Here is a 25,020-nt window from a genome sequence, read left to right as displayed (position 1 = left end):
ATATGTGATCTATTTAAAGGCCAGATTTTACTATCCTTCCAGCAGTTGCAACAACAATTTGGTTTATTCAACCGGGGTGACTTCTACAGATATTTACAAATTAGAGATTTCATAGTTAAAGACACCACCTTAACGACTAATAACACCACTTTGTGTGTGGAGAAGGCCTTGTCTCTGCAGATTAGTACGAAATGTATCACTGTTTTTTACAGAGCTCTGAACTCTAATTCTCTTTTTACCTCACAGACCACCAAGCAAGCTTGGGAGAAAGATTTAGTCGTTGCTATAGATGATGCTGACTGGCAGGAAGTTTGGTCTCAGGCCATGAACATTTCTGCATGTAACCGTACCAAATCCATACAGTTCAGAATTGTACATCGCACGCATATAACACCTGTTGTCAAGAACAAAATGGATGCTAATATCTCCCCGCTCTGCTGGAAATGCAACTCTGAGACTGGTAATTATGTCCACTGCTTCTGGTCATGTGTGAAATTACAAAGCTACTGGTCTAGTATTGTGATTGAAATGACTGCTATCTTTGGTGTCCCAATACGGATGGACCCTATGTGCCTGATACTTGGTCTCCCGGAGGGTCGGATTACTGACAGTAAACACAGGAGACTTTTCAATATACTATCGTATGCTGCTAGAAAAAACATTCTACTCTTTTGGTACACAAATTTTGTTCCCACAAAAAAGTCATGGCACAACATTGTTATGGACTTCTTTCCTAGTGAATACATCACGTGAATGCTTCAATTCAAAACAGACGCCTTCGGTCTGAAGGGGAGGGGGGGGGGCGGGCCGGAAATTGTGCCCACTGTAATTAATTCTTATTTTCTTAATTAATTTCTCAATTATTTTCTATTTTACTGTATCCACATGCCCACATTCTGTTGTTTCCCTTTTTTGTCGTGTCTGAGCAGTTCTGTATGTTTTGTGTTGTCTAAAAAAATAATGTGTAATAAAAATATATATAAAAAAAAAAAAGTTATACTTGGTTTTCATAAAGATTTGGGTTTTTGATGCCTTATAAGCATATAACTCCGTTTCTAATCATATCAAAAAACGGTCAAGGAAAAAAAGGACCACGTAACTACTGAGTACGTATAGAAATTCAATATTCAATTGAGTTTTCCTTTGATTTTTTTGTGTACCTTGGTTCCGTGTGTATATGTGAATGTGCTGCATGATCCTCCACAAACCACTGGCACTCCAAAAAGGTTTTGTGAACACTTCACCCCCCTGTCCATCGAGTGAGTGAATTACCATTTTTGGGGTCAACTATCCCTTTAACTGATGCACCTGAGCTGTTGCACCAGTTCACTGGACGAACATGTGTGTAGCAGAGGTGGGTGTCATGCTCCCTAAGACAACAAATGTAAGAAAGAAAATATCATGAATTTCCAAAGTAACAGCTAAAATGAAATGTATTGTTATAATAAAATACCCTTAATACCTGCATGAGAAATAGCTTTATTATTAATTTATGTTTTAAATTTACATTTGAGGGAAACTTACGAGCCAAATAGTATTGCAGCAAATAAATATGACACGTTTCTTCTATCTCTGCCTGTATTACCGTTTCTTCTGCTTCTCGAAGGTCCTCATTAAAAGCCGTCTCGACAGGATTTATCACCTCCTTCTCCCTACGTTTGACCCGGACTCTCCTAACAATCAAACATAAGTTAATAGAAGATACAATAATTATATATGAAATACAGTATTACTAAATTTGGTACCTTGAATGTAAAAATGGTAGTTTGTCAGATTTATAAAGCTGCCACACCGCTGGCGCTACGATAAGGACGATCAGAAGAGCAAATAAGATCCAACAAACTGGGTTGGGTTCTGTAGGGAGAAAAAAAACACAAGAAAGAAGAACAGTTAGAGGAAATACTGTCAGCTTATCTCCCTAAAACTTGTCCCTGTGGTCAGCGATTGATAGGTACATGTCAATCTCGATGGTGCTTCAGTGTGCACTGCAGCTTGGTGGTGGTGATGACAGACACACACACACACACACACACACACACACACACACACACACACACACACACACACACACACACACACACACACACACACACACACACACACACACACACACACACACACACACACACACACACACACACACACACACGAATTCGACTCGAAACGAGGTCATTGAGTTTTTAGTTTAGGCCTAAATGTCAGCTTATATCTTTCTATGAGGTTCATTCATGGACCGTCGGACGTGCTAACGCTGATAGCTTAGCCACTAACAGTTATTAAGGCCTAAAAACATGGTGTAATTGACCTCATGTGAAGTAGAATTTGTTGGGGCTTGCGGACACTTGGATGACAGCACACAAGCAGTTTGGAGGTTGTTTTATTATTTTGGGGGAACTATCCCTTGAAGAAAAACCTTGACAGAAGGCGAATGAGAGGAATCCTGACTAAATATCTGCAGCAGTCCTGATGTCCAACTTTATCATTAATTTAGGGGAGAAATACATTTTTGGATTCCAATTATTTTTAAGTGACACACACGCAGACACACACTTAGAAAAGATGGCAACATTCATAACTCATTCAAAAACAGAATGCAAAACTAGACCTCACCTGAAATCACAGATCTAAAGATGTAAACACTGCTTATTCCATATTGGTTGAATGCGGTACACTGGTAGAGGCCATTCAGGTCAGAGCTCCTGGTCAGAAACTGCAGCGTTCCACCCTCGATTCTGACACCAGACTGAGGCCACGCTTGGTCAACTCTGAGGCAGAGAAAACAAGAATAAGTATCAAACATGCGGCCAAGTGATGACTGCTGTAGAGACATAACATGTGTCACGCTGTAGAGATGTGCAACTAATCAGATGATAACTTTAGATTCTAGCTGTCTCTAGAATTTCAAGTAGTTCATAAGTCATACTAAGAAGTTTTTAGCCTTGTTCACACCTTGTATTAAAATGTATCCTGAATGTGTTTCATGTGACTTGTGATTGGATCTCAGTGTAGGAGCCATAAATAAGTAAAAAAAATATATGTATATTTTTAGTATTATGATGGTTATGATATAAGATGTGATGGATTTGTATTTGGGAGTATTACTTGGAAAAAATGATGGGTGAAAAAAAAAAAAAAAAAGGACGGACTTTCTCGAGATCTGGAGAAAGTTTAGGACAATGTACATCCGGCGGAGCACCACAGAGCAGGGAAGCCGAGGCTGAGCGGCTGCGGGGTCAGCCGCCTTACTAGCGGAAGTGGGCAACTGTGTATCGGTACAGAGACATAACAGGATCGATTCATGTTTTCTGCTCTGTTCATTGTCTTAGCGATGTGCTGCCGCTGAATAATTATAACCAGCGGTGCTCCAGGATCAGAACAGACGCTCATTAATAGTCCTGTGTTCCAGTTTAACTGGCGATCATGGCTTCTGGCGATTTGTTTACCTTTTTCCAGATGTTGATTGTCGGTTGCAGAGCTGGTCGCAGATTCGTCATTTTCACAAAGCGCATGTGTGTGAAGTGCGGTGATCTACTGAAGGTCTCGCCCAAATAAAAATCCTACAAAAACCCTTCCCGAGTTCACGTGTCCGTGTCAGAGTCACGTTGAGACTTCAATATAAATTAAATGGTTAAAAAAAAAGAAAATAGTACAAAAAGTCTTGACCAGGACTCAAAACAGCGAGCCGAAGCACTAATAACTTCTGGCCTGATGACGATCTCACTACGCCACTGAGCCGCTGAAGTTTCCATCTCGCAATAGATAAATGTCTCGTTCCTTGCTTTGTCAGCTGTATAACACCAGATGTGCTTTAAGGTAACGCCCAGATCAACTGGTGATAGTCCCGACACAGAATTAACGCATATATACATAATACCAGGCTTTACAATCTATTGCTCCTCGTCATAGGAGACACAGGGAGTTCTGAAGAACACACACGCGTGACCAGCTCCACACAAAGTGCTTGTGTTTGACGCTGGTGATCATTACAACGCGCACACACCAAAGCAGTGTCAGATGTAAACATCGCCTCACAACAACAACAAGGAAGCTCCAGCGGTGTTTTTATGAGTAAAGTTGGTGAACGTGCTTCTAATGGACGGGTGAAGCTTCACGTGTCCTCCTGTCGCTGCTGGTTAAAGTCAGCAGACGTGATTTTAAAACACATGTGTAACGAGGCAAGTCTGAAAAACGAACTTAACGTCTTCATTGTCAAACAACGTGTTGTGTATTGTGTCCACACCAACCATGATATCAACGAGCACATGAAACGCCCACTCATAGTAAGCAGGCGAACTATTTGTGGCTTTTGCTTTGTCTGTGCGCAGGATATAGCAGTATTTCATGATGTCGTATACGTGTGGTAGGTACACGGGCGCAGCGGTGTCCAAATGTGTCAAGTATGAATGATAACTCCGAGTTTTTGGGGAAATTGTGACTGTCACAAGTTAACCTGGGCGTGTTCCCTGAAACATAATTCAGGGTAAGATGTGCACAGGCTTCACAGTCACCTGAACATAAACGTGACTCAGAAAATCTCCCGATCAGTGGCGCAGTGGGCAGTGCCATGGGCACTATGTTCATTTTTATGTGGACCACACCGCATCGATTCCCGTGGTGGGATTTCTTTCACATTTATATTTAGTCAGAAGATGATACTGACAGAAAATGCACTTTATTTTTAATAATGATGTTACACGAAGCGTCCACAATTGCTTGTATCACACACCACATTGTTTGTGAAAATACAACAAAATATAAATAGTTTTATTATTATTATTTATCACTATTATTATTTGCCAGTGTTGCCATAGTTACACAGGGAACTTTATTTACTCGTTCGACTGACACAGCACCAATAATCTGTCATCTGACAGAAGAGAAGTAATACACAACACGTTGTTTGACAATGAAGACGTTAAGTTCGTTTTTTAGACTTGCCTCGTTACACATGTGTTTTAAAATCACGTCTGCTGACTTTAACCAGCAGCGACAGGAGGACACGTGAAGCTTCACCCATCCATTAGAAGCACGTTCACCAACTTTACTCATAAAAACACCGCTGGAGCTTCCTTGTTGTTGTTGTGAGGCGATGTTTACATCTGACACTGCTTTGGTGTGTGCGCGTTGTAATGATCACCAGCGTCAAACACAAGCACTTTGTGTGGAGCTGGTCACGCGTGTGTGTTCTTCAGAACTCCCTGTGTCTCCTATGACGAGGAGCAATAGATTGTAAAGCCTGATATTATGTATATATGCGTTAATTCTGTGTTGGGACTATCCCCAGATGACATGGGCGTTACCTTAAAGCACATCTGGTGTTATACAGCTGACAAAGCAAGGAACGAGACATTTATCTATTGCGCGATGGAAACTTCAGCGGCTCAGTGGCGTAGTGAGATCGTCATCAGGCCAGAAGTTATTAGTGCTTCAGCTCGCTGTTTCGAGTCCCGGTCAAGATTTTTGTACTATTTTCTTTTTTTTTAACCATTTAATTTATATTGAAGTCTCAACGTGATTCTGACACAGACACATGAACTCGGGAAGGGTTTTTGTAGGATTTTATTTCAGCGAGACCTTCAGTAGATCACCGCACTTCACACACATGCGCTTTGTGAAAATGACGAATCTGCGACCAGCTCTGCAACCGACAATCAACATCTGGAAAAAGGTAAACAAATCGCCAGAAGCCATGATCGCCAGTTAAACTGGAACACCGGTAGTCCTGTGTGTGTCGGAGCCTGCTTCCGCCTCACTTCCCTCTGTCCCCCGCTCACTTTACACTTTAACAATAAACACCAGCACTGATCACAAGTTATTAGGACACCTACAGGACTGATGTTTACTTTGTGTTTGTTTGAGCTCATGAAACACATGTTTAAACACAGTGTGCACATAGTCCCCCGCTCCACACAACACTAGACGTAACGTGACGCGCACAGTACAGGACCGTCAGCGTTAAAGTGACGGAGCGATCCGAAGTCATGATCGGTCATCATCGGATAATAACTAAAAAATACATGTGATTATCAGTTTAAGTGAAGAGGAACAGAGACAAGCATACACCCCCCCCCCCCCCCACACACACACACACACACACACCCCCCCCCCCCACACAAACAGTCTCCCATGACAGACCCTGCAGTCAGAAAGTTCTCGAGATCTCGAGATCTCGAGAAAGTCCGTCCTTTTTTTTTTTTTCATGTCCCCTGGGGGGCTCCGTACAGTAACATGTATGTTTTCACAAAGTCGCTACACTCAGGATTCACTCTGTATGCAAATGATATGTAATTTATGTCCGTGAAGTTAAATGATATTTAACCCAGTGTGACTATAAGTGTCTGTATAGCTGCTTTCAGACATGCACTGGACTCTGTGGATCATGTGTGAACACAAATGTCAGAGTGAGATGCTCCGCAGTTTCGACGGACTTCATCTAATACCTTTAGAAATGATTCGTTGCAATTATGATTATTCTCCTAACTTCAGTAACACAAAAAACAATTCAAACGCATCCATATTCATATGATAAATGAAATAAATATATTATTGTTGGGTTAAGACATTTTCCACTGAAATGGATTGATTCCAATTACTGTACCTGGTCCAGTTAAATTCCAGATTGGGGTTAGAATCAGTCTCACATTGAAATGAGTCTTCTTTGGGATTTTCAACAATTTTCACTTCCATAGGTGCAACTGCAAGAAACCGAAGGAAAACCAGCTGTGTTATGTCTTATACTAAAAACATATTAAACACCACATGTGGATCTCATCCCACTGTGCACAGGGTTACCTTGCTTACTGTGGGCTATTCATTCAAATTTTTCAGGGTCATTTTGGATCTGCAAACTTGAAAAACAGTTTTCTTTGGTTGTAACTTAGCACAGTTATCCAGGCAAAGTAGTGTTTTACAACCGACTAATTGTAAAATCATTTTTTTCAGCATAGATCATTTCTATGAGGTGACCATAACAACATACTAAAAGTCCTAAGAAATCCTAGTTGAGGTAATATGATTAATTCTCATCAATCCGAGATGTGTGCCAATAAGGCCAGGCAACAACACACCCCAATGAGGCTATTTTTTTCCTTTACTCCTATCAAAATTACACTTTACACAATGAAAGTACCCATGAAAATTAACATTTTTTGTGTTACAAGTTTCTTTGAAAATGAATTTGAATATGTAAATGAGCTATACACTAATTGAATATGCCCAAAATACACCCAAATAGGCTTCATTTTTTCCAAAATGAGTTACTTTGCCTGGACTACAGCTCAGTTTTAGTCTTTACAGAGGTCCATTGTGTCATTCAAGATCTTGCTAAGCCATGATAACTCATTGATTATAGTGTTGTGGGACAAATAAAGGATTAGCTTAACCTCCTAACTGTTGTTAAACTGTTTAAAAATCATTTGCGGGCTGCAATTGATACATGTATATCCAAAAGGCTTTCATTAAAAACATTTTTAAAGCTTGTATTTCTCATGTCTGTCCTTGTTTGTTTTTTGATGTGACCATAGTTGGTGCAAGAACAAAATGGTTACCGAATGCCTCATTACGAGACCTTTGAGAGTGCATGGCCCCTAATTGAATTAACCATTATGAAAATTGTAATCTTTCTAAAAGAATTGATGTTGTGAATGAGAAATAAACAGAAATAAACCTCTACCTCAGTTTAGTGTTTGTATACTCACAGTAAACTTGTATAGTAAAGGGGATCTTTGCCTCCTTCGACAGGGCTGGACTGGTGACGACACAGTGGACCACCTGTTGGTTGATTCCCATGGTAGGCACTCCAAACAGGTAGCTGACTGTGGTAGTCTTACCATGGTCTTGAGGTGTGGAGTTGGCTGTTGCCCTCAAGTTGTCTGCTAAGCTACCTGTGAGCCAGCTCACGTTTGCCGGAGGCTTGGAATCAGCCGCCGTGCAGGTGGCAATGCAAACTTCCTTATCAGCCAAAGTAGGAAGGTTATCCTTCACACGTATGACAGGAGGCACTAAAAGAGTTATCAGACACAAAAGGTTAACATGCCCAAGAATGGAATCTTCTCTCATTCACACAAAAGATTTTTTAAGCTAATAACATTTTTACCGAGAACATCCAGATGTACATGTGTGTTGTGACTTCTGCTGAGGAGCAAAGTTAAGATGCAAGTGTAGATGCCTTCATCCAGCAATGAGACATTGGAGATCTGAATAGATCCATTAAGCTCATTGAAGCTCCCATTAAACTTGATTCGATCATCGCGTCCGTTCACATACACTGGTCCATTTGTTTCCAGAACCGTCAAGAAATCATTATTTTTCTTAACTCTGGTCGTCCTCTGCCATGAAATCTGGGTGAGGGTCTCTGTGGTGTCAACAAGTTTGCAGTTGAATGTAACTGTTTGTCCTTGCACCACAGTCCTGTTTCCTCCAATCACCTGGAGAGCTGTAAAAGGCATAAAACCTGTCAGTCTATTTACAAAGCACAAACAAAGGTAAAAAGCCACATGCAAGAAATGCTAAAACATATGATTGGACTCTCTGGCAGCCATGCTTTGTTTCTTACTCCTGCGCTACGTGGCAGCTAACAGGTTGAATCGTTCTAAAGCAACTAATCTGGTTTGTTCTCGTCACCCTCTTTACTGAATGAGGGAATTCAATTCAAATATATTGGCTATGAAAACCCAAGGGCAGGGATTATTATTATTTGTATTAGTAGGCACTGTTAGGGCTGCAAAGGGGCGAAAACAATTTCATAATATTTCCCATGGGGAAATAAGCTCGGGAATTTTGTAAATTTTTACACTTTTTAAAAAAAAAAGTTAGCCTATAAGGGGGAACTTTAATGTAGTTTAAAACAAGACTATGCAAGCCTAGCTCAGCTGGACCCTGGATGCAGCTAGTTGGGAACCTTGTCTACCAAAAGACATAAACCTATGACTTTGTTATTTTTGAACGTCTTTGTCATTACCTAGCATATTGAATACTTGTTACACTCATGCCATGTTCATTTTAATACCAAGTTTATTTGTATACAGTAGGCTCACTTTTAACAGCAGTGAGAATATGATGTATGTATGTCCACACAAAAGTACAGCATCACCTCGATTACTCGCGGCTGTTGGGGGTCCATCAAAAAAGCGCGAGTTGGGCGACTTTAAAGATGAATGGAATGCAGCACACGCTGTGAATCTTTGCAAAGGATGTAGCTGGCTATTGTTAACCAAAAAGACAGGATTAATGGATTTTTGTTTTATCTCTCTCACAACCCGACATGATCAAATGCGTCAAATGAATACCAGAGGCTTCAGAAGGTTGTCTACATCCCATTTAGAATGGGACTTTTTTTTTTTTGGGGGGGGGGTCACAGGGAATACATTTATTTCATTCAAATTTTGTTGTTCAATTAAAGAATCCATTAAAGTTCAACTCACAAATGGATCAAGTCAAAAATGTAATTTTTATATTTGTATTAGAAATGTTTGCATGCATGTCTGCTTATGATAAAAATAAATTGTTATATTTATGTCTGTATATGACAAGGTAAATACAGTTAGTATAAATTACCCCAAAATTGTCAGTTTATTCCCGTTAATTCTCATGGAAAGTTTACAACTTTGGAAATTTGCAACCCTAGACACTGTGATTTGTTAAATAGGAGTCACCATGCGTTTGGTGACTGGTGTGTGTTTGACTTCATAAGTCTCTGTGTAGTGTTGACATAATGTAATGCATGCTGGTCTGAACACAAAGCGGTTACAGTTTTCCTCCTGCAGCTACAGCACTTGGAAAACCTCTGTTACAGAACAACTCACTCTGATTGGCTGAAAGCTTCAACGACACTCCTCTAAGATTGTGATCCTCTCAGATGAGACTGAGATGCTTATTTGACTTTCTTTTTACAGTTATTTTTTACAGATGGCCACTAACCGTTACCGTTTTAATTTCTAGTTCCTAAAATTGTGTTTGTCATGTACAAGTTAGCACGTACAATGAAAGGTGTTGGACGAGAAGCAACAGGTCAGCTCAGCGGTGAAATAAGTGAAATAAAAGCAAAGTATACAGAGCTTATTATTTAAATAAAAAGTAAAATACAGAACCTAAAACTATATGCATTCCAAGATGTAGTGTAACATTTGATTATGCAAATGTATTGAGAACTTTGAACTGCAGCTTTATTAATTATCTGCACCCTTATTGATCCTGAAACTACAAATATAATGAATATAAATCTCATCATCAGAACGAAACACAAATTAATGAAATCATTAGAAGTAAATACAGATATCATACAAATATAAATATGATCATCAGAGCTAAATACGACTTGGAAAGCACTCCACTTATACAAGCTTTTTTCTACAATAATTATATTATTTCAGCGATTCTATTTTCAATATAAATTCATTTTGTTTTTACCTCCTGTGAGTAACCATCTTTTCTCAGGACGTGTGATTCTTACAGAAAACTTTACCTGTGTGCCTGTTAAAATTATTATTCTGTCAACTAACTCCCCTTATTATAAGTATTATTATTATCATTATTATAAGCTTAACTAGCTTTTATCATGACGTGTTGTCATGGAGCCTCTATCTCCTCTCTCCTCGTGCTCCCTCCGTCAGTAAACGTAACTAAAGGCGACTGAATGTTAAGGAGGAGGAGTGACTTACCGTTTATCTGTATGTTCACGTTCAGGAAGAACAATAACATCAGCCACATGTTGTTGAGTTTCTCCGTTTATCCATTAATTTCTGAACTCGATGTTACAGAAGACCGACAGGGAGAGAAGACGATGCTTGCGGCTGGAAGTAAAACACGAAGTGTAGCTCGTTCCAGCCGCAAGCACATTATAACAAGGCGAAGCTTGGAGGATCACAAAACGCCAACTGATGATTTGATTACTTTGCTCCAGCACTTTTTTTTCTTCTTCTTTCCGGCAGACTAGGCACTATTTAGCGCATTTCTGCCACCCAACGGTGGGGAATCCTCACTGCAGTTTATGCGATATAAACTTGTAATTTTAAGGAAGTGCAAGACTTCCCCAGCTCTCTCCTTCTTGTACATCCCATCACCAAACTGTTTTTTTTTTTTTTTTTACAGATAAAGTGCCTAATCCTATCAAAAGTATACAGAGCTTATTATTTAAATAAAAAGTAAAATACATAACTTAAAACTATATACATTCCAAGATGCAGTGTAACATTTGATTATGCAAAAGTAGTGACAACTTTAAACTGCACATTTATTAATTATCTGTACCATTATTGATCCTTAAACTACACATATAATTAATATAATTCTCATCATCAGAACGAAACACAAATTAATTAAATCATTAGAAGTAAATACAGATATCATACAAATATAAATATGATCATCAGATATACGACGAATACGACGTGGAAAGCACTTTACTTATACAAGCTTTTTTCTACGATTATTCTATTATTTCAGCGATTCTATTTTCAATATATATTAATTTTGTCTTTACCTCCTGTGAGTAATCGTCTTTCCTCAGGACGTGTGATTCTTACAGAAAACTTTGCCTGTGTGCCTATTAATATTATTGTTCTGTCAACTAACTCCCCTTATTATAAGTATTATTATTATTAGGGCCCGAGCACCTCTGGTGGGAGGCCCTATTGAAATTGAAATGATTCTTATTATTATTCTCCGCCAAGTTAAATTGGCTTTTTGAGGGCTTTCCCATGCTCAAAAAGTTTCTAAACTTTGCAGTAAATTAGAAATGTGTGAAAATGGCCATATTCTGTAGTATTTGGAAATAGGCGTGGCAAAATAGCTCAACAGCGCCACCTACAGAAAGCCCCCTCAGTTAACTTTCACCGATCCTCACGAAAAAAGAGATGGTTGTGTATCATGACCAGATGCACAAAAAAGTCTCTCAGTGCGTTATTAAAAAAACAACAGGAAGTCCGCCATTTTGGATTTAGTCGCCATTTTGGCGATATTCCACGTTTTTACTTTGATGTACTTGTCGTAGGGCTTTCATCGGATCAACTTAAAATTTAGACGAGTGTCATCACAACAATATGGAGTACTAAAGTTATCAAAAAAATCAACTTTTCGTCAGAGCCTGTGACCGTGGCGTGGCGTCAAAGTTTGATTAAACGCCATCAAAACACGGGCGTCTGTATCTCGGACATATTTGGTCTAATCAAGTCCAAACTACACACAGAAGACAAGAGTCACGACCCGAAGACAACAACACAGAAATCGTGACTTAAAATCACAGCGCCCCCTGGTGGCAGCATGAAATGTCTTGTTTTTTGTACGTCTTACACTTGGAAGTATTACTCCTCATCCACTTTGCGCAACCATGTCAAACTGTGGCGAATGGGTCTCAAGGCATTGATAATGAAGATATAAGATTACTGTGACTTTTCGTCAAACGCCATATTAATGGCGTGGCATCAAAGTTCATCAACTCGCCATGACACACGAAATCGCTGTAACTTCTGTGTTCAAAGTTCAATCTCCCTCAAACTAAACGTGTGTGTCAACAGCCCCCCCCTGAAGACTGTCAGAAGGGTTTAAGAAATGGGCGTGGCAAAATAACTGACCAGCGCCCCCTAAAGGGCAGCCCCGGCACTATGATTGGCCTACAGCTACGAAAATCGACGGGGACATGTGTCTTTTCATGACAAAGAAATAAGTCTCTTGGATAAATATGCTAGAGTAAACAGGAAGCCCGCCATTTTGGATTTGGTGGCCATTTTGGCCATATTCTGCATATTTACTTTGATATACTTGTCGTAGACCTTTCCTCAGATCAACTTAAAATTTATATGAGTCTAATCACAACAAGTTGGAGATCGAAAGTTATCAAAATTTTATTTTTTCGTTAGAGCCTCTGACCATGGCGTGGCGTCAAAGTTTGATGAAACGCCATCAACACATGCTCCCTCCTTTCTTTGGCATAGGGTGGAAAATACATCAGAATATGTTGGACAGACTCCAGGATTCCACAGTTGTCATAGTTTCCATCTCTGTGTTTTCCAACAAGCACCAACCCACTTGCTAGTAAACAATGCCCGGTCCTTAACCTCACCTGCCTGATGCTTGGATCTGGCCTAGGTGGTAGAGTGGTCTGACTCTAACAAGAAGGTTGCCAGTTCAAACCCCACTCTCTCCACCTGCATGCTGAAATGTCTTTGGCAAGATACTGAGCCCCTAAAAAAATGTCCCCTCATAAATGATGAGTGTACTAATTGTAAGTCACTTTGGACAAAAGCGTCAGCCAAATGACATGTATTTTAATGTTATATAGCTTTCTTCCTCTGATGTCTCCATCTCACCCTTGCTGCCATATCTGATTCGGCCTCTCCCTGATGATGCTACGACACTCCATCCTTCAAGTGGCACCTGCACCTCAACTGTATTTCTCCCCAAACTTGCCTTTGCTGCCCTTTCCTGCCACCTCAATGCCCTCAACCCCAACATCTGCTGGCACCCATAACAAACCCAATTTGTTATGAGACAGTGTGAGACCCCACTTAACAGCCTGAGCCTGCACCTTATCCGTAGCACCCTTAATCTGTTTCATCAAATATCAGACGCGACCTGTCTCCCATATGGCCCCGTCATCCGCATACAGGGATCTACCAAATCCATCTCCCACTTCATCAAACATTCCGTTGGGACCACCAATTGGAGACAAGGGGTTGTAATAATTTATTACTGAAAATCTTCCTGTTGAGTTCCGTATTTCTATCACAACAGACTCAAGCTATGAGGCACATTTACCCTCCTGTATTGAATTCCCTCCCTTACAAATACTGCACATCCTCCCCCTGAAGTATTACGATCTTTGAGCAGACAAACATATCTCGGTAATACAAAATGAATATAAGGTTTCAGCCACGTCTCTTGTACACATATTAACCCTGTTTTTTCTTGAAAGGCATCTACACATTGTTTAAACTCTTGCCCATTGGCCACCAGACTCCTGGCATTCCACTGGAGGATAAGTATCATCATCTTTGGCCTTCACTTGTTTTGACCTTTCCCTTCTCTAGAAAACACATGTCTGTAAAGTGTTGATGGCTCAACCTCTTCAATTCCAAGAACCCTCTCAGCAGTTTTCACTATATTTCTCACCACATCTGACTTATTTTCTGCCTCATGTCAGATGTCACACAATAACTCAACAATAAAGGTCAGGAAACAAACTTTTTTTCCACCATTGAGTCTTCTGTTACACGTGTCACTTCAGGGGAGCCTCCCCCTTCATTCCTCCTCATTTCTTCTACTTCACCACATTTAGTAACTTTTTATCAGCCTCAGCATATGTGGTCCCTTTATTAATTTTTCTGTACTGCTGCACACTTTGCTCCTTAATGACCGTTCTTCTGTTTGTGGGGTTTCTTGGCAGTTTTAGCTCATAGGTGTATTATCGCCACCGACTAGACTGGAGTGGAAGCAGCAGACAAAACTAAACAAAAATGTTATTATTTTCTTAAGTCCTGTTTCTCTTAAGTAGTTCATTAGAAGCATGTATATTCCTTGATGTATTTCCTAACAAATTAAAAATTTTAAGTAATATTTAGCTTTTTGTCGGAATAATTCCTATCTTTGTTCATTATATTTGTCAAACTCTATCAATACATGAGTGATAGTTTCCGTATTCTTTTATTTTTTTTGCAACCAAATAGAAGCCTTACCACATCTCAACATCAAGTATATTTTACATCAGTCAATCAATCAATTCAATTTTATTTGTACAGCCCCATATTCACAAATTACAATTTGTCTCATTGGGCTTTAATAACGAGTTGTGACATCCTCTGCCCTTCACCATCAACAAAAGTAAGTAAAAAAAATTCAAATTAAAAAGAACATAACAGGAGGAAAAGAAGGTAGAAACCTCAGAGAGAGCCACATGTGAAGGATCCCTCTCCCAGGACGGACAGAAGTGCAGTAGATGTGTAATGGAGAACATCAGAAAGATAAGGGTATTTACAGCATTGATTAGAATAAACAGTTTGTAGCATAATGGAAGGTATATGAATTGATGGATTATTGTCAGTAATGGCAGAATATCTGAGTAGAAATATTGTATATCATGCATGTAATGGTCACATGCCCAGCCACAGAAAGCTGACATGAGCTGTCTGGTTACCATAGAATAATGTGAAACATTGCTTTGGGATATTTTAACAACATATATCTTTATACATCCTATTAAGCCTGGCCTCTGTGAACATTTTGTGTATTCATTTATTTTTATACATCATCATAAACCAAATGTCCTCTCTCTTGTGATATCTGTTCAAAATCTCTCTGTATTCTTATTTAGCTGTAATGTGATCTTCATACCTCTCAGTCAAGTAGAGGCCATTCAACTGAGTCTATCGGTTCATATTTACCACCTCTTGTAATTAGTCTGTATTCTGCACAAGTCAGAGTCCTGTGGTCACAGCGTCTCTTGTTTGAGGTCCCGGCCCTGCGTATTCTGCAGAAGTAAAATTGTGATAAAAGACATACAGGTTTTTTTTTGATAAAAGAGGGAAACCAGTTGAGAAGTTGATGCTGTTTACTGGGAACGAGTTTGACCTAGAGACACATATTTACTTTAAGTGGCAGGGGGGGAAATATGTTGGAAAAAAATCACACATATTTAGATGACTAATACTTTAATATATGTGCAATTTGCTCAAAATACAAATGTCTAGTATTACATTAATGGAAGTAGAATACAGTAGTAAATCTAAACACAAAGTCCGTTCTGTAGCAAACCAATTAACGCTATGAGCAGAAGAAATAACGTTCACTTCAACTTTTATAGAAAAACCTGCACATGAATAACAAGATGAAAGGACGTCCCTGGAGGTATCGACCCTTTAAATTAATTATCTGTGATTGAGCTTTACTGTCAAATCAGTCTTAGTTCCCAGAGCTGATAACTGCTCTACAACCAGATCCATCCATAATTATTTAGTTTCATCAGAATCTAACAGTTAAAAGCTGCAACTCACCTGCGGAGGCAAACAGCTGCAGTGATGCCAAAGAGGAGCAACACAACTACAGGTAGAATTGTGTATAGAAAATACCACGACAGGACTTCTGCAAGAAAAGAAAGTGTATTTATGCAGGTAGCAGGACGGTGTGAACCTTGACTTGCACTACGCTCGGTGCCCTGCTTACCTGGAGGTGTCCCAGCCACGGTTAGATTCCACCTGTTACTCCATGGACCTTTTCTGTCAGTCGCACTACATTGATATAGTCCTGAGTCTTCATGCTGAGCATTAGAAATGTGCAGCTTTGAAGGAAGGTCAACGTCTATTCTCACTCTGTCAGAGGTGAAATTTGAAAAAGTCTTATTTCTTAACACATACTGAGCAAAAATAAATTTGTCTTTGGTCCAGTTGATTTGTATTGTTCCCTTTGTGGATAGGTTGCAAGTGAACATGACAGATTCCCTGCTGGACACCAGTATACTGCTGTTGTCACCTGGAAAAAACTCTAAAATCTCTAACAGGTAAAGGAGAAAATCAGTCAGTATAAAATGAAATGTGTAAATTACATCTGCAGAAAATCATGCATCTAAAAACATAAAGTTCTGACGTACCTGCGAGGGCGGGACACATAACTACGAGATGAACAGCGAGCAGAGCTGCTTGGTTCAAGTGGAACATCGCGATTATTTGACAGAGAGAGAGACAGACTGGAGCTTCACAGCCGTTATCAGTGTTGGTGGAGGAGGCACAGAGAAAAGGAAGTGGTGAGTTGCTCTTTGTCGAAACCTGAAACTAAAGTATGCCTGGTGAATGTGAATGAAACCACAAATATGATGATTTACTTAAAATGTCAATATTGAGAATTCAAGCTCCATCTTTCTTGACGCTAAAATGATGATGAAAATTGTGGGTATAAATATTACAAACTAAAATATATAATGTACATAGTTGACATTCTCAACGGCAGGAAAACCACATATGAGCAAGATGCTTACAGAGTGTGACCCTCCTGCTGAGTGTGGCTTCACAGTGGAACAGACACTGTCTGAAGCTCATGAGAAGAAAGTTAACTGTTTTTATCAGAGGACAATTGTACACTTTTACCTTAACTTGATCTGTTAAGTTAAAAATAACCTTTCTCTGTACGAGGGTCTTTAATATCCACTGCTGACATTCAACTAACCCTAACCCTGAACCATCTCTTAAAACTTACCTTTACTAAATGGCTCTTACTTGAGATCTTTATGCATTATTTTGTTTCTTTTATCTATTTTGTTTGCCGATGATTTTCAATGACGTTGTAGTATTTTATTTGTTTATATTAAATAAATTGTGATCTCTGATTTAAAGTAATGTATTATTTTGCTTGTTGTTTCGGGTGTTTTCTTTTCTTGTTTTTATTTGTCCTCTGTGTGAAGCTCTGTGTAACGGCTGCTTTGAAAAGGACTATACAAATGAAGTAATAATTATTATTATTATTTTATACAGTTTACCTTGCCTGCATGATTAGACAATAAATCTGTAATAAATGAATGGAATGAAGATAAATACACAAATCAAACTTGACCTGGTTGGTGTTTGAAGCATAAAATAGTTTGATAGAAACAACCACATTCAATTCCTTTTCAGAACACTAGAGGCCACCGACTGTCAGTCAAAACCTTTTGAGTGTCCTTAACTTTATTGCCATGAACAACAAACTCTGAAAGTCACTTTCCTCAGTGAACTCAGAGTGCATTAAACCATCAAATATAAAAACATTACATTACACAGAGTACAATACAGAATCTACCATCAAAGTTAATGCACTGGATTCATTGTGTTGATGCTGCACACCAGCTGTCGTCACTTGTGGCACCTGGTTTGAAGTTGAAATAACTGTGTCGTGTTTCTGTTGAATTTCCCGTTAACTCACTAGAGACCATAGATTGAGTTGAGCCTTTCCCTGTACTGACTCCTGTGCTTGTTTTTTGTCCTTCTCTCTGGACCCACCTGAGCTTGAGGGATGACCACCTGCAGAGACAACACATCCAAGCAAAGGTCAATCATTTCTCCAGGAAAGAAAAGACAGGAAATGTGACCATGTGAAGATGAAAACAAAAGTTCCTCTGACCTCTCCTCCTGACTGCAGATGAAGCTGGCTCTGGGCCGGGTCCTGATTTGATGTCCTGGTCCTGAGTTGTCTGTAAAGGTAAAGCAATGACCTGTAATGATAACCATCACATTCCAGGTGCTGCAGGTAAATTATTATGTTGGCCAAGGACGTTATCGACCCCTGTCCATTTGACTGTTGTTGTTTTTTATTGTCAGCAGGATTACTCAAAAACTACTGAACGTATTTCCACAAAACTTGAAAGGCTGAACCAAGAAACAACCGTTTAAATTTTAGCATGGATCCAGGATTCTTTTTTCACTTTCTTAAACATAGGGCATTTTTCAACATTTACATTTATTTCCAAGGGAATAATTCACGCATCTTGATGAAATGAATCAGATAAAGGTAGGGGACTGATATTTTTGAGTTTGTGGCTTGAGTGAACTCAAGGGAAAGTCGGGCCTTGACGATGTTTGTGTTCTACTGAGTGCCACTGGACAACCTTTAAGCCTGACGTTACATCCTGCATAAGGCGTCAGGTGAAATACCAGACTGAGCATGACCACAGTGATAGATGGGGTCCTGAGATAATTTCCATAGGCAGCACTTTGTGTATTTCCTCTCAACGTTGCACCCTCAACTGTGCACAACAAAAATCTTGACCACAGGACAAAGCACACCTCAAGGTCAGGAAGTGACCTGCGGCTGCTTGTACAGCTATTTAAACTAATATAAACGTAGAGCCATACTGTGTTAATGCACCTTATGCAGATGAGTGATGCATTGTGGTGATCGCAGTTTTGAAAGGACTTTTTAGATATTCCAAAACTTTATTTTAACTTTATCCATCATCTACTTTATAAAAAAAAAAAAAAAAAAAAAAGGGTTAGGGTTTTTATGTTTTCACCCCTATCTGTTTATTTGTTTGTTTGTCAGCTGGATTACACAAAAACTACCAAACAAATTTCCACAAAACATAGTGGAAGGATGCAACAGGGGCCGAGAAAGAACCTGTTATATTTTTGCACAGATCCGGCCAAAGGTGAAATCTTTTTAATTTCTTTGTGAAATAGGCTGGGGGGGGGGATTGTGCATATTTAGGGGACTAATATCTGAGTGTGTGCAATTAGCTCCAAATAAAAATGTTGCCATTCAACTTCTCAACACAAGGTCCATTCTGTAATAAACCAACCAACCCTAGAAGCAGCACAAATAAGGTTCACTTGAACTTTTATAGAAAAAACTGAACATAAATAATGAGATGACAGGACGTCCCTGGAGGTAATGACACTTTAAATGAATTACCTGTGATTGAGCTTTACAGTCAAATCAGTCTTAGTTCCCAGAGCTGATAACTGCTCTACAACTGACCAGGTCCATCCATAATTATTCAGTTTCATCAGAATCTAACAGTTAAAAGCTGCAACTCACCTGTGGAGGCAAACAGCTGCAGTGATGCCAAAGAGGAGCAACACAACTCCAGGTAGAATTGTGTATAGAAAATACCACGACAGGACTTCTGCAAGAAAAGAAAGTGTATTTATGCAGGTAGCAGGACGGTTTGAACCTTGAGCACTACGCCCGGTGCCCTGCTTACCTGGAGGTGTCCCAGCCACGGTTAGATTCCACCTGCAACTCAATAGACCGTTTGTGACAGTCGCACTACATTGATATAGTCCTGAGTCTTCATGCTGAGCATTAGAAATGTGCAGCTTTGTGGGAAAGTCAACGTCTATTCTCACTCTGTCAGAGGTGAAATTTGAAAAAGTCTGATTTTTTAACACAAAGTGAGCAAAAAGAAATTTGTCTTTGGTCCAGTTGATTTGTATTGTTCCGTTTGTGGATTTGTTGCAGGTGAACGTGACAGAGTCTCCGCTGGACACCAGTATACTGCCGTTGTCATCTGGAAAAGACTCTGAAATCTCTAACAGGGAAAGGAGAAAATCAGTCAGTATAAAATTAAATGTGTAAATTACATCTGCAGAAAATCACACATTTAAAAACATAAATTTCCGTACCTGCGAGGACAGGACACATAACTACGAGATGAACAGCGAGCAGAGCAGCTTGGTTCAAGTATAACATCGCGATCATTAGACAGAGAGAGAGATAGACTGGAGCTTCACAGCCGTTATCAGTGTCTTTGGAGGAGGCACAGAGAAAAGGAAGTGGTTAGTTTCTGTTCGACCAAGCTCAGAGCTGTATGTCAGACATAATTAAGTCCTGTAGAAATTATAATTGTGCTCTGTCTTTTGCAATAAATTAGGAACGTTGGAAATCCTTTTTCCAGCTGATTTTAGTCAATCATGTGATAAATTGAGATATTGCAGCTGCAGGAAAACACTGCCTTAAGATCTATACTGTGAACTAACACCTGACAGCTATTTCACATGCTGCTCTGCCAAAGCTCTTCCTCATGTTCAACCCATAACAGAACCTACTTTAGCTTGCTTTGAGGAGACGTTTAATGTTATTATGCGCTGAGTGCAGCTAAATGTGAAAACTGAATGTGCCAGTCAAGAGTTCAGGTAGCTGGGCCAGGCTGGACGATGGAGGACGCAGGTCGTTTTCCAGCAGGAGCATGAGACAAGTCAGGAGAAATTTGCAGATGAGTTCTTCACGTTCTCTGTGACAAAAGGTCAGAGGTAAACGTGAGCAGGAGGAAGGGTATCTCCTCTTCTTGGTAGAGGAGCAAAGAAGACAGCTAACCCAGGGATGACTCAATAGGGGGACGGATCTGTGGCTGCACTGCAGAGGCTCTTTTGGTTGTTCTCGATCCAGGAGGCACTTTAAGGTGGCTGAGCTCCAGGTCCTGGTTGGCTCTGTTCCCCCCGGGCTGGCCATAAGTTAGCGAATGAAAACCAGATGACAAAATGACAGTAACCTTGACACAACTCCGTCCAATCCAAAACTGGGAAATTATTTATTGTCCTACGAATGAGTGTGTGAGGAAACCCTGCCGTCAATTATTTCAATCTTATGTTTCTCAGTGCAGAATTAAGGAATTGTACATAGGTGTGAATGAGCTAAACCAAGATGAGAACGTAAATGTTAACTAAACAGTGATACTAACCCCTAAATGGACATTAATTGTACCATTAAAACATACAACAACTGCCACCGGCACATATTTTCATATTGTACATACTTTTCTAAACATTTTGTTTTCTATTTCTACATATTTAATTATATTGTAAAGCTTTGTCCCCGTATTCCTTGTGTGCTTTAGCATAATGTCTTAATCATTCTCCTTAAACTACAGTACTTACTTCTTAATTTGTTTTGTTTCCTTCCTACACCAAACATCGAAGCAACAATCCTTGTTGAAGAGACTCTGTACAGGAAGAATGTTTCTCTCTCTCTCTTTAAGGGTAAGCCAATGTCTCTGTGTTTGGGTGCATGGGTGTTTGTGTGTGGTGTATGTGTGAAATTTAACACTTAGAAAAACAAAACCCTGTCTAGTTCCTTTATTTCTGCCCCCTCGAACATATATGGTGACTCACAGACTCAACTGTCATTTTCCGACAGGTGACTTAGGAATACAATCCATGATACACTTCAAATACATGAGGAAAATTGATAAAGCTTCTGGATCGATCACAAATGTATCAAACACATCCTCAGGCTTTTATCAGTTCCGGCCTTAAATTCAGAGAACGGCTTTGATTAGTCGTCACAGCGTCATTGGCTCTGCTCTGCAAGGGAGTGATGCATGTGCTGTTTATAAGGGCTGATTGTTCATTTTAAAGGGTTTTCAAAGCAGAGTTGATTATACATGGGGAGAGGGAGGTAGTAGTGATGCATCTGTGGTGAGGAGGGGCTTAATTATCCTGTTCGCCAGCAGGAGTTGCTGTTTACACCACTACTCTTCAATATGGCAAAAACAGTGTGTCTGTGGTGTCCTGATAACTGGTGTTGGTGCCATGCCGTCAATTGGTAGTACCATGGACAAATAGTCAAATTATAATATAATACATCCCATAACATACAGTTTGTAATGGTTTATTGAAGTTTCAACTGTCAAGCTGTCAGTTAAGTGAAGGCCTCAGTGATTACTTCTATAGCCTTGTTTTCTACCCATGTGCCTGCATGTAACCAGTTGGTATTTTTGGTCTGTTCTTCATAAAGAAACCATTGATATCATGCAAGTTAATTTGCTATTATTCCTCCCTTTGTCTCTACCTCTTTCTCTGTCTTGTCTCTCTTTCTCGTTCTTCCTTAATGGAGCAGAATTTGATTACAGGCCGGAGATATTTGTAATGGTAGAACAAAGGCCTGCAGAGTGCCAGAACTGCCAGGAGTCGGTCTGTATATGTTTTCAGACTTTAAAATGTTTTTAAAATTGGATCCTTTCACATCTGAACAATGCAGGAGGAGATTGTTTGCGTCAGACGTTCAAACGATGGGTGGTGTCTGAGTAGAGAAAGCAGGAGGAAGGATAGAACCTATAAATTGCACTGTGCAAATCACTTGTTTTTGTTTACAGGACATCGACACGGGACATCATCCCTTAACGTCCAAAGTTCTTGAATCTCGTCTTTTTCAAGTGAACATCTTCTTCAGCATCTTCATTGTGAATGGCTTCTCATTTCCTCTGTTTCATGTTAGAACCATCACAAACCACTTGCTTGCTGGAAATTTTCCTGCTCCATTCTCACAGTGGCTCATTTATTTCAGGACCCGGCAGGAGTAGTTCCGGACAAAAGCAACCCCATCAGAATATTTCAGGAAAAAATTTCAGCTCAAGACTGATGGGAAAACATGGTTAAAATGTGTGTCATGTATGCATGTGTGCAAATATGTGCATGTGAAAGGGACAGCTGTGCCCCCCAAGCCCCACTGTGTTGTCACTGTATGTGTTTCCATGTGCAAATGTGTGTGTTTGTGTGCAGCTTTAAAAAGTTCCCCCTCCCCTTAAATGCCAGGTTAATGAATGAGGTCATGGTAATGACAGTTATCAGGCGCCATCGGCCAGAGACAGAGAGAGAAGAGGTCGGGCAAACAAACAGGAACAGAGACCGTTATACTTCTCACACACAAGATGCACACTCTTTCACCATCACACATTTGTTTCAGTTACAGATAGAAACCTCTGTCTCAACATGACCATGATTAGCATTGATTCTTGAATTTTTTTTGGACTACACTCATTATCCCTCTGTCCCACTCGTCAGTACACACTAATGGGAAATTATAAAGTGATACTGTGCACAACCGAATGAAACTGACATGCTGCATGTATTATCTGATTCTGCAGGGTCCTCCCCCACACGAAAGCACCAACAGGAAACCTCAACCACACACTCTTGTGTAGAAAATGTTTATGTTCCTGTGTCACACGGAAACATAGAACCAACCAAGAATGTATTTCTCATGAGGACACTGAGTAGTGATGCTCCCACACACAGAAAGACACTCTGGCTTCCTTTGAATCTAAACCTCAACAGGCCTCTGAGAAGGACACGACAGTAAAACTGTGGTTAAAGACAATTCCAGGAGCAAGAAAATAAGACTGTTGAATGTGTGTGCTATGTTTTCCCTGCAACGGTGTGCGAGAATGATTGCATGTGTCCGTGGCGACTCTGACCCTTACAGGCATTGATGGATGTTTGTGAATATTTGAGATGCCTCTCAGAAAGCCCCTGGCAGAACAGGGAGAGACATCAGAAGAGCTTAACACCTCTGTTCTCCATCCTGAAGGCTGTGTGGTTTCGCTCGTATGTAACACGTGCATGAATTTAAATCAGCGGCGGCAGAACACAGGTTTTCACGCTCGGAGAGTGTGGGTATGTATTATTTGTTGGATGTTGCAGCAAGAAAAAAAAAAAAAAGATTTAAACAACTGATTTGCAGAACATTGTGAAAGCAAATCTGCTGTAAACGTGAGTCCGTTTCTAGTATGTCACACTTACAGTGGGGGGGGGGGGGGGACAATGTCTGGAGCCCATTGTATATATATATATATGTGCATGGATGAAGAATAAGATGGGGAGAAGAATAGGATGAACTGTCAATCACTTTTTCATTGCACGAAAGTCTCTCTTTCTGTTGGACAAACTTAATGAATATTATTAGAATTAATAATGACCCCTCACTTGATGAATGCTTGACCTCTGAATGACTGTCATCACACATTGCAATTTTGTCCCTCACTTACAAGTTTTCAAGTGTCATTTCTCTCCTGTTAATAGGTGGAAAGGTGATAGTTTTTCCTCATCTATTCGAGTGTTATGGGCAGAGGATGCTGCACCTTGATAAGCCCAATGAGGCAAATTTAGATTTGTGATTATGGGCTCTACAAATAAAATTTGATTGATCATGTTGGCTGTGCTTTCAGTGTGTGTGTGATGTCTGAAAGATAAAGTGCTGCCCTTAGATGAACTGTATGCATCATTGATAAAACTGTACTGTAAAGAGCTGTAAGTGGTCATACAGACTGGAAAAGCACTAGAAATAAATACAGATCATTAATGAATATGTGAAAGAGAGTCATACAAATGAAGTTAAGGGGGAGTAGAATAAGGAAGACTTTTCACTCTCCCGACTCTTTTAATCCGCTGGATGTTGGGTGTTTTCGGTAATCCAATCAGACTCCTGCCATGATCTCCATCAGCCAATCATGTTGTTGCTATCAAACTTTAATTCTGTTCTGGGATTTGCTGCAACCCTCCTCTTCTTCAATCACCATCAGTCTCCATATCCAGAAGCCCAGTCAAGCCCAGTCGAGTCCAAGCATCTCATCTCTAGATCCCATCAGCCACAGTGTCAAGACCCCCGGGGGGGGTTTCCTATAGTGTGCAGCCACACCCCCTTTCAACCTTGATGACATCACAATGGCTCTAAGTGCCAAAAAGACTCTTATATCACATCACTTTCGTGTCTTATTTTGCAGAGCACTGAATTTTACCCATACCTAATTGAGCGCTCAGCTGATTGAAACATGTTCTGGCTAGAGCACAC

The 25,020-nt window shown here is 40.0% G+C and overlaps 1 protein-coding gene and 1 long non-coding RNA gene across 2 annotated transcripts; both read right to left on the bottom strand.

Annotated features, from left to right (window-relative positions):
* Positions 1 to 1,022: 1,022 nt before the first annotated feature.
* Positions 1,023 to 10,863, bottom strand: LOC133021224 (nectin-4-like). Its single transcript, XM_061087998.1, has 8 exons — positions 10,659 to 10,863; positions 8,096 to 8,434; positions 7,698 to 8,000; positions 6,599 to 6,695; positions 2,611 to 2,765; positions 1,746 to 1,854; positions 1,586 to 1,673; positions 1,023 to 1,370 (listed from the first exon to the last, which is right to left on the bottom strand). Exons 1-8 carry the CDS (start codon positions 10,705 to 10,707, stop codon positions 1,362 to 1,364), a joined length of 1,149 nt encoding a protein of 382 aa, XP_060943981.1. The 5' UTR covers positions 10,708 to 10,863; the 3' UTR covers positions 1,023 to 1,361.
* A 6,781-nt stretch (positions 10,864 to 17,644) lies between these two features.
* On the bottom strand, positions 17,645 to 19,689 carry LOC133022252 (uncharacterized). The gene is made up of 4 exons (XR_009683009.1): positions 19,658 to 19,689; positions 19,492 to 19,579; positions 18,079 to 18,148; positions 17,645 to 17,978 (listed from the first exon to the last, which is right to left on the bottom strand). It is a non-coding gene; the product is annotated as an uncharacterized LOC133022252 (long non-coding RNA).
* Between the last annotated feature and the right edge of the window lie 5,331 nt (positions 19,690 to 25,020).

The sequence above is a fragment of the Limanda limanda genome, chromosome 16, assembly GCF_963576545.1.
Source record: "Limanda limanda chromosome 16, fLimLim1.1, whole genome shotgun sequence".
Lineage (NCBI taxonomy): Eukaryota > Metazoa > Chordata > Actinopteri > Pleuronectiformes > Pleuronectidae > Limanda > Limanda limanda.
The sequence above is the reverse complement of the archived record's forward strand: the minus strand, read 5'-3'. Positions and strand labels throughout refer to the sequence as shown.

Bases quoted from the DNA above. Each gene is read 5' to 3' on its own strand.
- LOC133021224 (XM_061087998.1), bottom strand. From the start codon at position 10,707: ATGTGGCTGATGTTATTGTTCTTCCTGAACGTGAACATACAGATAAAC. The intron at 8,435-10,658 runs GTAAGTCACTCC...TGCCTTTTACAG, and splicing joins CGTGAACATACAGATAAACG to CTCTCCAGGTGATTGGAGGA. The intron at 1,674-1,745 runs GTACCAAATTTA...TTTGATTGTTAG, and splicing joins CTACCATTTTTACATTCAAG to GAGAGTCCGGGTCAAACGTA.